Source organism: Triturus cristatus, chromosome 5_1 (assembly GCF_964204655.1).
Source record: "Triturus cristatus chromosome 5_1, aTriCri1.1, whole genome shotgun sequence".
Taxonomy (NCBI): domain Eukaryota; kingdom Metazoa; phylum Chordata; class Amphibia; order Caudata; family Salamandridae; genus Triturus; species Triturus cristatus.
Genome location: NC_140587.1, coordinates 433,189,695 through 433,201,990, shown reverse-complemented (window position 1 = coordinate 433,201,990; position 12,296 = coordinate 433,189,695). Strand labels below are relative to the sequence as shown.

Sequence of the window (12,296 nt, the reverse complement as noted above, 5' to 3'; positions counted from 1 at the left end):
CATACATCTCGCCTTAAACGTGCCTCCGGTTGCATTATTCAAAGAGCATAGGTAAATGTAAAACGACGCAAGCCAGAGAGTGGGAACCTGGGGGATGCTGCATGCGATATTACCAACTAGGCACCATGAAGTTGTTGTTTCTGCTTTGTTAGTTAACAATTTGTGTAGTGCTCGTGGCAGAGCTCAGACGAAAAAGAGCGACTCAACCTAGATGGCTTTCTCCATAATATAAAAAATGATCTGGCATCGTAAGGATTGACGATTGCTGTTGTTTATGACATGGAGGCATTCTCCCCAGTTGAAGCAGTAAACAGTAACCCAACTCGCTAATGTCTATAACAAGGTTGCCACAAATTTAGTATTGTAAAGTGAAATGAATTGATATTGAAGTACCTTGACTAAACAAAGGAAACTGTAGATTTACAGAAAAATTCCAAGTCCTTTTGATTAGAGTATTAGTTGATTTTTAGCTGTGGGGTTTCTACAGCTTATTTCAGGTCAAGTGGAATTGCTGCTAAATCCAACATTTATTTCTGTATTGCTTTTAGGAAAGTCAAACAGGGGCACAGCTCTTGATTATCACAGACACCGGTCTGGAGGGGAAGGTTGGGCATAATCTGAAGTCTGTTGGTGCTTCTTTGAAGAGATTGTCATAAATCCGGAAAAGTATCGAGAGCTGGTCTATGCCTTAGTCAGGAACGGCTTTCAGAGATAGACGAGAAAGTGGCCTTGATAGATTGTGCGGATGCGATCTCAAAGTGATTTTGCTCAGAAAGTTTGTTGGAATGGTGTATAGTGATGCTACAAACCTAGTTGTACGCCACTCAAAATATGTCAAGTGTAATCTATTAGTAAGGACTGGATTGATAGAGTTGGGGTTTAGGGTAATGATCTCATCCGCATCTTCAGCAGTTCGGATGAATGGCAAAATTAACCTGGGCGTACTACAGGCGCGCAACACCCATTGGGCTCACCGGGCTTCAGCCCCCCCCCTCCCGTCATGTGTGTCAGCCCGGCTGAGACAGCCTCGCGGGCTGGCGTCCGTTTAATTGCAGCCGTACCCGAGTACTTCACAGGTCTTTAAAAGACCATTTATTCGTTAATGAGGCTTTTGTTGTGTTTTCAACCCTTCTTACAGCCACTCTGCCTATGGCTGGAAGACTTAGCCCCCCCCCCCCCCCAATCTTTTTCAGCCCCCCGAAATTTGGCTCCAGTTGCCCGCATGGCGTACTACATGGTTTCGATCAAGCGGCTACCTGCTTGGTTCAAGGTTCAGTTCTGAAGCTTCCGTCCATGTTACAGCCCAGATTTGAAAATCGACGTTGGGAGCGTTTCTAATGTCCCAAATCTTTTTGTAAAAATATAATAAGAAAAAAATAATCGGGGTCTAGTGCATGTTCTGACTTTGCAGCCTTTTTAGCCGTTCTCCCAACATTCACTCTTATTCTTAATGACACTTGAATCGATATCGTAGGCAAATGTAACAAAACTAAAACCCAGTGAGCTAGAGACCTCATCAGATGAGTACAGTGCAAAACACAGACAGTTATGCCAATTGCACCAAGGTCAACCATGTTCGCCTTTGCAGATGACGTAAGAGCGTGTAGCACCAGTGTGTTACTAGTCACGGTTTCATGAACATTCCCACATGAGATGTAGCACACTTCAGTGAATAGCGTGAGAATCACCAAGTTTTTCCCAAGAGATCTGCCTATGAAGTTAAAAAGCATCATGGAAGGAATTGTGGCTGATGCTTTCAATCGGTGCTGGAGAATTGAGCTTTGGGCACAGCACCCAGTGGGCTGAATGTTTTAAAGAACAGTGAGAAACTTGCAAAGTAGTAGCCACCAAACCTGGCCTCCAAATTTTATCTTAACTGGGGTTCCATATCCTATCTCTAGGACTGATGCAGCGTTATGCTTTACCAGAAGGCTGGTCATTAGCCAAATTCTGAAGGCAACTACATCGCTTGACACCCATAATGACGAATTGTTCCTTCCTATCAGAGAGGAGGTCTTCACCCTTATATCCTGCCCAGACAGCCGTCGACAATGTGAGACCTTACATGTATTGAAGTCGGAGCTTATTTCTGCATGCTTCGGAGGCAGTGGATCCCGAATCCTCGAACAAGCAAGAGCGTTCTATTCATGATACTTTGTTGCTCAAAAGACCAGAGGGCCATCTAGTTTTGGACCGGCTTGATGAACCTCTTCATGAAAGAAGGCTACTTCCAGATGGATACGTTTATCAGGTCTTTTGTACACCCTTGGCCGGAGTATGTATTTTCTTATTTTATACAGCAATTTGAAGAAAGTACATAAGGTTTCTGGTGAGAAATAGCCCATTACAAGTCCAGTGGCCTTCCCAGGCAGCCTAGTTTCAAGATTATGAGTGGTCTTAAGGGACATCTGAGTATGCAATGGCCCTTTAGGGTATTTAGGAGTTTTCAACAAAAAGGAATAGGTGCAGATCCACTTTCTACACTTCCAAAATACTGGGGACATCCTTATCCATGGCACAGATCGAAATTCCCAGCTTTGGTGCAAGTGTCTTGATGCATGCGTAGCATTAGAAGACCAGCACAAAAATTATTTGGGCACTACAAAAGGTTATGTGTGTCAAAGAATCCTACATACCAATAGGGCCATGCTTGTGCCTGCTAATGAAAACCGTTCACCTGCTTAGCACCTGATCCTGTCACTCTTGATAAAAAATAAAAAACAACACCTTGAGAAGTACAAAGTCCAACTAGCATTTAATGCAAAATAGCAAGCAGCACAGCAAAAGATCAGACACTTGCAATTTCTGCTGACCCGGGCTCTTGCTAGAAGGCAGCCAGTTGGAGCATAGAGCTAAAATTAATAGAAATACATATGTTTTCTCACAATACACTTCAATGAACTGTGGCGTAACACAAAATAATGCCCCCCCCCTGCAGAATGTGGTGAGGGGCTCTCATCACATTCTATGGGCGAGGGGAGGCATTATTTTATGTAACACCAAAGTCAATGAAGATGAATCGCGTGACAGTAGCTTGTTGTTCTCAGTGAAAACTTAACTAGTGTGCAGGTGGCTGAAATCTTATCTAGTATGTAGGTGGAAGGATCTTCCCCGTGAGAAAACACTGAACGGCCGTTAGGGGGAAATATCATTCTTATGTAAAGAATTAGTCTCCTTATTCTCCCCAAATCTCACTTACACTTGCCAAGTTGGAAAGTGAGGTAATGCTGTTAGGAAATATGTACAGTAAAATACCCCGAAACAAGTCCCGGGATGATTGTTTCCGGTCCAGGGAGGACCTGGAATGGCATTTTGGGCTGGACTGTTCCGAAAAAGGAACAGGATCAAGACTGATTTGCATATGGCTGGGTCTAAACTGGGGTGGCATGGTGAGCAAAAGAACAATGGATTTAACCCAGATCTCTTGACTGGGGGTGAAGGTATGATTTATTCAGCATTCTGTCCATCATTTGTTTGCGTAGCACTTTTCGCCCTAAGCCTTATGGCAGCTGGGCCTGCTAGAATCACAAAACGTGGCAAGCATTTTCAGTGTTAGAGGTGGTCAGGCCTCGAACTAATTTAAAACAGCCATATTTGCTTCTGATAGTTGATACATTCAAGGCTATTAGTGCGATTACTAACACAACATTGCACGAGAGTATATTTGCAGGAACAGACAAGATTTGAAGTTTGTTTTTCACAGTGTCGTCCTATTCTAGTGGTCTATTGAGGAGCTTGCTATGAGGAGTCCAGCCTTGCACCTACCTTTCCCTTCACTTGGACTATGTAAGGCATACCTATGCGACCTTTGTTCTCAAATCCTGCTTCAACTGCTCAGGGAATCCTATAAAAGTAGCTAGAAATCGAGTAACAAGATAACTCAGATAGGAAGCAAATAGTCTGAGCCCTTCCTGGTGTTTTTAGTGATGGGATAATGGCTTTGGATCCTCAGAGGTGCTTCAGAAAGGTTTGAGAGAGTATGGGTTAAACGCCTAAAGAATGAATGAGGGAAAAGGAGAGTAGGGAATGTTGGACGCAACAGGAAAGCCACGCGCAGAGCTCTAAAGGGGTTGTGATGTGTGATTCGATTTCTGCTCGATATACAAGGGCTTTCAAAATGTAAACCGTGTACCCGGAAAATACACTGAAAGTGTAGTGTTTTGTTTGAATAAAAATACATTGGTCATCTGAATGAGTGTCTGTGTAACTGATTCTTCAGTTGCTATGCAGAAACTGAATTCCACATAGAGCCTCGGTGCATAGGTGTTGATTCCCTAAGGTGCTGCAGGTAGAGCTGATGAAGTGTCAGCATTTTAGAAGTGCATCCTCTGGGAGCAAGCACCATATGTATAGCAGGAACCATTAGAATTGGGCATCTTCTGTAACAGCTTATGTACCGGCATCTGCCGTTCCCATTGCCAAGATTTCTTGCATAGTCTGGGACTTTGTGCCGTGTAAGACTAGAACAATCTCAGTGGAAAGTCCTTAAAACTCTCCTATTAATCTTCTCATTATTTAGCCTCCGATGACTGCTCTGATGTTATGTAAAGTTTGATAGTGCCCTGATGCCCCTACAGGACAAGTTGCTGCGCCTCAAAAATGCAACCAGCATTAGCAACTCCCTCCCCTGCCCCCCCCCCCTCCCCGCCCTATGCAGGTTGAAGTTCAGTTCGTAGAAAAATCTTGCTGAAATTTAACTGTGCTAGTGAGCTGTTTTCACAGCCTGATGGAGCGGATTGTGAGTTGGCTGCCTTTAGCTTTTGAAGAGGTTGACGGAATAAAACCGGCATTTACAAAGCCAAAAAGCTGTCGGCCACGTCCAGACCGGAGTTAAAAAAAACTCAAGTCTGTTACCAACTTTTCTAACATCACTCTTTCACCATTGGACCGTTGAGTTGTCTCTAAATTATGATCCCTCCCACCACAGCACAAAGGATAAATGAACAGATCAGTCCCCTCTAACCATTGGATGCTTTCACTTTGAGTGACTTCATTTTAACCTTTCACATGTATATTTACATCAAAAATGTGTTCCCCAAGAATAGAACTTTTTAGATCATTGGGTCCCAAACGTTTTAGAACCACAAGCCACCTTTTAGAACGACAAACTTTTGAGACCCACCTACCTTTAATGGACATGAGGAGGTGTGGTTTTGAATGTAACTAAAGCGATGGGACCGCGTTTACATTTACGGACAGCACATTTGGATTATGTTGGACACTAACTTTGCACAGACATACAGCTTTACTGATAAAACTATATCGTACATACATACATTACTCAAATGATATGTGGAAATGGGGTCTCAGTGAATATTTATCATTTGTGCATCACCAATTAAAGTGGCTTTTGAGCCTATTATAATCTGTTTCCAGGACACAACCCACAGTTTGGTAACCAGTAGAACTCCTAGTAACTACTAGTCCCTGTGTATGGTAGCATCTCCTCAACTGTTTCCATTACGTCCAAAACATTTATTGTAATCTAAAACTAAAAAATCTCTGGAAAGTTCTACATTTTTTACCAGAAGATTGCTGTAAATCAGTAGTTCATACCACAGTTACATCTAGGCTAGACTACGCTAATGGCTTATATCTTGGGCTCCCCAAATACGCCATCTGTCGCCTTCAGATGATTCAGAATGCGGCTGCGAGACTGGTCCGTCGTATACCGTTTCGACACCATGTCTCTCCGCATCTACAGGAGCTCCACTGGCTTCCAGTGGAGAAAAGAATCCAATTTAAGGCCATGTCGCTGGCCTGCCGGGCCCTTAATGGAAACTGCCCAGGCTTTCTGAAGGAAAGACTGTGTCCCTACAAACCAAATCGTGCGTTGAGATCCAATTCTCCTAACTTGCTGGGCACCCCACGCTTTGCGAAATCCCGACTGGGTGGCAGAGCTCTCACAGTCGGAACGGCTTCTGTGTGGAATGCCCTGCCAGGGTTCCTGCGGCAGGCCATTTCAGAAACCTGTTTTCAGAAAGGCCTTGAAGACGTGGCTCTTTAGGGTAGATTAATATGGGCTGTTAACACCGGAGCTCTCTCTGGACGCAATTACCTGCTGTTTCAGCGCCGGGACACCCCTGTTTGGGGTAGCTGTCGCGCTTTATAAGCTTCAGTATTATTATTATTAATCTGCAATGTTGATTCCTCACTATAAACCAGCTTTGGCATATTATTCATTTTGCAGAAAATGATCACAGGTCATTAGGGTATTTAGATTGCATATGCAAATGTCACTTCTAGGGGGAAACCACATCCCCTCAGGTTTGTGATTGACATTTTAAGCACTTCTATCTGACTTGAGAGGGACCTCTAGTTACCTACTTGTGAAACTGCAGCTTCAGGAAAGAATTTGTTGGAGCAGAGAAAAAGCCACCACTATAACCACTAAAAAGAACTTATTTTAAAGGAACTCATATTTACCAGTAATGAATAGCTCCTAAATATAGTAGTGTGCCTTCAAGAAATGTATTACCATCTGTAATTTTGACTCATTACTACAAATTAGTTTTGGAAAATTATTTATCCTATCGAAAGCAAGCACAAAGTATTTAAATAGCAAAAGTGTGTGTGAAAATATTTACCACCACACCCACTCAGCTTGGTGAAGGTCATTTGAAGCAGTGCATTTGAAGTGGGAGGGACCTCCAGTAATGACTTGTGGAACTGCAGCTCCATGAAGGACTGTCCATACTTTTGCATCGGACTCGGGAGGGACCTCTCGTAATGACTTGTGAAACTTTAGGTTCATGAAGGGATATTTGTGCTTTTTCATCTGGCTTCAGAGGGCCCTCTAGATGTCGAGTACTGCAGCTTTGGGAAATGATTTTAAAGATTTTCCATCTGACTCCAGAGGGACCTCTAGTAGCAGTTTGAGAGATTGCAGGTTTGTGACTATATATATGACCGTGGACATTTTACTGGGACACAAATATAGTGCACTCAAAAAAGTTACCCCACAATAAGTTTGAAGGCACTTGATTTACCCAGTGATTGCTAATGCCTATTAGATTGTGTTCACAATTCTTCCATTATAATCTGCAAATGTATAGAAAGGTGTGATATTGATTCTTCAACATATACCGGCATTGGAGTATTTACTGATTCTATAGAAAACAATCACAGTTTATTAGAGTAAACATAGTGTATGTGCATTTTTATGTTGAAGTCACACCCCCTCAACTTTGTGAAGGACAGTTGAGGCTGTTGCTTCTGACTCGAGAAGGACACTTAGTAAATACTTGACTTACTCTAGCTATGCAAAAGGCCAGTCCAATTGGCTTTGCCAATGCTGGTTTAGGAATCTCATGATGAATACCACACGAGGCATTCATTCATGCCAAATCCATTCGAAGGTTAAGAATAGAGGGACATATGCTGTATGAGAACTAGCCAGACTTGCAGTTGTGCAAGGTAAGAATACAAGAGTCTTTCTTTGGGAGAGTGGTCTCGGTGTCTCGCCTCAGTATTGTGTTCTCCGGTGTTTTCATTAGGGGTGCTGCTCTAATTTCTGTTGAAACGGGAGCCACTGAAGTCTGGTATTTTCTGCAGCAGCCTGTGTGTATCTCAGTAGCGGGGGTGAAGCACTTGGCTCACTGTAAGAAGTATTCGTACTATCCATTTACAAAGATTTCTTGTGCGAGACCCATAGTCTGTAGTGTAATGTAGCAATAATTGGCAAAGGCAAAAGGTCTGGCCTTGGCTGACAGCCTTTTGGCTTTGTAAATGCTTGTTTTATTTTGTCAAGGTTTTTACAAAACTTTGTTGTAGGAGATGCCAGGCCCTCGCCAATGTCGGAAGTAAACTGGCTAAAAGCAAAGTCCTATTTTAGTCTCAAAAAGCCCACTTTGCCGTACTAGTCCCTTTCATTGTAGGGAGCTACTTAGTTTGAGCATGTGCTTGAAAAATAGAAAAATGCCTTGACTCGCAGTCCAGTTAGCCAGAGGCTGAAGTGGCCGCCTCATGCTGTGTGCTGCAGCGGGAGGAAGAAAAACCTGAATTACACAAAAATAGACCAAAGATGATGATGGCTAGCTGAAAGGACACTGTGTAAGAAAATAATGCATTTTTACTAAAATCAAAATGTCTTGGTTAACTCCAGACCTAGCAAGCACTGGCAAGCCCATTGGGTCTCACTTTTGTGACTTATTGCGTTTTAAAAAGAAAAACCATTGTAGGAGTGCCTGTTTTTTCTTTTTTGTAGTTTTTTTCATGTACATATCAACGGAGGAACAGGTCGGGGAGTGGGTGAGGGCATGGGAGAACAACATAGATGGTGGGGGAAGAAGAATACAAGGAAGAACAAGACAGGGAAAGGGAGAAGCACACGGGTGAGACACCGGAACACAAATGCAGGTGAGGGAGAGAAGCACAAAGAGAGAGAAAAGAAAGATTGAGACGTAGGGGTAGGGAAGAATACAGGTGACAGAAGAGTACAAGCTTTGCTTGGGGGAGAGAAGCACACAATAGAGACATCTGGAAAACACATGGTCTCACATGAAGTGCTAAAATAGGTCACTAGAAGTCAGCAGGAGAAGGTATGAAAGCCAGCCAAGAAAAAAAGGCAATGCGCTAGGAGAGGGACAAACACAAGATTGACCAGCTGCAACATGGAAAGCCATTGAGTAAGAAGCAAGCAAATGAAACTGACAATAAAACCAACCAATGGAAAGCTCAGGTAAGCTCTCGGTAAACCCACAACAGATCTTTTGCAACCCGAAATATTTTACATAAAATATTTTTACCAATTTTTTTAAAGTTAAATAATCTTTTTTACTTTCTCTATACTTAACCAAAGGAAGAATGCACCATCGGAGTGGAGATCTCCCTATGGTAAAGTACAGGAACATTGAAAAAGTTTAGTAAACTTTATAATAAATTAGTACAAGTATTTTTATGTTCAATATTAATGTAAAAGCCCCAATAACAATGCCTCTGTGGACTCTTATTGTACAGGTCTTACCTGTGTACGTGGAAATGTATGTATCGTTTAAATATATATTTTTTAAAGTAATATAAAAAACAGCTTTGATTAAGTATCAGAAATAACTGTTTTTTTCTTCAAAACAGGATCTTTTGGAGTAGACGACGAGGATGATGAAATATTGATAACATCTCGAATATTTCCCGACATCCCGCCAACTAGTGATGCTCCAAGAGAGACGACTACCCTTAGAACGCAGTCTAAGATACCTGCGCAAACAAAGGTTCGTCGGCGGTCTCTCTCTATCATGTCCGAAAGGGTTTGATGTACGCAGTTGTGTTAGTGTTGAGTTGCCATTTTAGTTGAACGCTTCTCCGTCCCTGTGTAGTGGACTCTCGGAAAGCTGGCATTTGTCCCAGTGTGCATCAAAGGAGTGCAAACCAGGAAATAAAACCCTCTAAATCGGAGGCAGGCAAGCCAGCAAATTAACAAAGCAGAGCCAAGGGTTTGACTTGCCTCTGAGAGCCCTGACACAAGCTGTGCCAGCAATATATATGGCATGTAAAAATATGATAACGCCTCTTCAAAATTAGTAAAAGTGTACATCTTTAACCTGTGGGTGCATTTCACTCAAGTACTCAAAATTATATCACTGCTTTGAATGTTTTTTTTTTTTTTAATTAGAAGTGATAGTTTTTAAACGGGAACTTAAAACCTTCATGCACCTCCCACACCGCCCTAATGAGGATGCCGTAAGTGAACCCAGGACAAGTCCATTGTACCTTACCTAAAGAAGCCTAGTTTGTTATTCTAGATGACAGAACATTCAAGTCAGATAAAACATATACGAGAGGGCGTTGTACAGCACAAACCTAAACTGAAGTATTCCAATGTGCCCTCCGATGTGATGAGGAAGGGAAAATTAGGCTCGGTGAAATAAGGTAATTGCCGAGGATGACACAGTTTAGTCAAGTGGCACAGCTGGGGATGATGGCAGGTTTCATGTTGCACCTGAGCCAGTAGATGGGTATCTCTTAAACGCTTATTTTACATTTGTGGAAGCCAAATGTGCTAGCCATGGCACTTCAGGGACAAGATTACTTGTATACACTCGCATCTTCAACACCTTGTAGCCAAACGCCAATACTTTACTCTTCCAGGGTGGGTGGCTTCTTGCATTCTCACTACCCATGTTTTTTTACGAATTCCCTTCAGATGACAGACAGGAGTCGTACAATAGAACTTCTGGAAACGCACGACCAATGTGTACATTTTTGTCTCCAGCAGCAGCCGTTTCGCCGACCTGCATGCCACCCTCTGGACCAGCAAGGTTTCAGCGCTCCCTTCTCCTCACTGTTACCAGTTTTAAGTGTACTGCCAGGAAAAATTGAACCACACAGTTTAAAAATGATTTTAAGAAATTAAATGTGCGTTTATGTTCGTCACTGCAGTAGATGCACACTGAAAATAAATATTATGTAGGTACAAGCACCACCAAAGACCTCTAATGAAAGACTTGTAAACACTGATTGGTGGTCCATTGACAACGTATACCTTATTAACTACTAATATTTAATCTTCTATGAACATTCGCAGGCCCCCTGAGTAGGTATTGAGGACCCCCAGGGGTACACGGATGCCAGGTTAAGAACCGCTGTCTTATTCCATTCTCTACCAGTGTTAGCCTCGGTAAACTCACCAGATCAGATTTCCATAAAAATCCACAAGGCTGGCGAAGCAGAAGATGAATTAACACCAGGCAGAAAATTCAAAACAAACCCTTTTCTATGAAGACAGTCTAGCATAGCAATACGATTGGGTGACCTACATCTAGAGAGAACACCCAAGTGTTACACATTCAAGTCTCTCTCTGATAATTAAGGCACGGTGTAGTAATGGATATTACAGCTCTCATATTTTAAGAAATTAATATGCCTGTCCATAGAAAATCTAAATTCAGTTACCTGGAATTCCCATTGCCCAGCAACAGATAGTTACCTGACAAAAGAAACTGGCCAAAGGACAGTGGGGCACTGTACATGGTCAAGGGCAACCTTAAAGTCTACGATTAGTAGGAGTAGAAGTTGGGTTGTGGAGCATTAATGCGTTCTGATGCACTGTTCTTTAAAGAGGTGAGTCTTCAACTGTTTCCTAAATTGGAGCAGAGTTTGGGCGGTCCTGATGGATACAGGGATGCTGCTCCAGATTCCGGGTGCATAGATGGAAAATAGTTTTTACTTTTTTACGCATCGTCTCCACATTTTTTTCCTGGCTTGTGGCTGTTGTCCCTGTAGTAACATTAAAAAAAAACCATTTAAATCTAGTATCTTCTAAATGTTGCAATATAAACATATCCTCTCCCTTCCTAATCTGTTGTATCCCTGTCAAGATGTGCCTTGATCCGTCAATCACCAGGGATCTGGTATCCATGTGGTACCACCAAAGGTGCACCTTTATCCCTTCATATGCCAATCTAATGATAGGGTTCTATAAAAATAAATCCACACCTGGTCTCAAGAATTGGAACTAATTAACCATGAGATGCATTGGTGAATTCATTATGGCTAAGACGAAACTGCTGTGTTAACGACAACTATATTAAAAGAGCCTATATGATTATGAGAAGCAGGGGAAAAAAATGAAACCCTCACAGCGAGAGGCTGCTTTAGAATGTTGGCAACGTTCCTAGTGGAGTACTCTAGAGACGAACTGAGAACACTGTGGAGGTGGAATAAAGAGGTCTTACCTATCTGGCGTGCTGTCATCTTTTCAACAATAATCTTCTTAAGAGCTGGATTTAAAGGGCAGGAATGCGCATCCAACATCCAAAGCAAACAGCGGACACTATGCAAGGTCCAATAACGCACGTAATGAAATATTACTCTTAATGCAATCTTGAACCACAGTGGAAGATTTAGGACTATTGTTAAGAAACACTGTCACTCATAAATGCTGGACTCTGTATTTCAAAACTGTCTGTCCCTGTCACTTAAAAGTAATTTTTTGAGAAAAGAACAAAATTAATGAGAATTATGTGCAAACCTCACAAATACCCCCAAAATGGCTGTATGAAAACGTTTTGGTTTTTTCGATTGTAGTCTGTCATGTATGCTCATTTGCTTTGGATACATGGAGCAAGGTTATTGGTAGGAATAGTAGAACATTTAATATCATGTCTTTCCTCAACTGTAGGAGTGCTCATTGTGTCTGTGTTACAAGCCCTCTGCTTTGTCTGTGTTGCACTGCCTCTGAGGCCTTTTGTACGTGGGCAGCAAAATACATAAACTTACAATAAACATTGCTGAACACAATGGCACCATCAGAAGAGAAGACATGAAATATCCAGTAACAATGCATCATAAGGAGCATC

At 42.2% G+C, this 12,296-nt stretch overlaps 1 protein-coding gene across 1 annotated transcript in view; it reads left to right on the top strand.

Moving 5' to 3' along the window:
- Nucleotides 1-12,296, top strand: part of SDC2 (syndecan 2) — a 215,349-nt gene that overhangs the window by 186,580 nt on the left and 16,473 nt on the right. Inside the window, exon 3 of the mRNA XM_085605213.1 lies at nucleotides 9,073-9,209. Within this exon, the coding sequence (XP_085461339.1) occupies nucleotides 9,073-9,209 (137 nt within the window). The remainder of the gene's footprint in view (nucleotides 1-9,072; nucleotides 9,210-12,296) is intronic.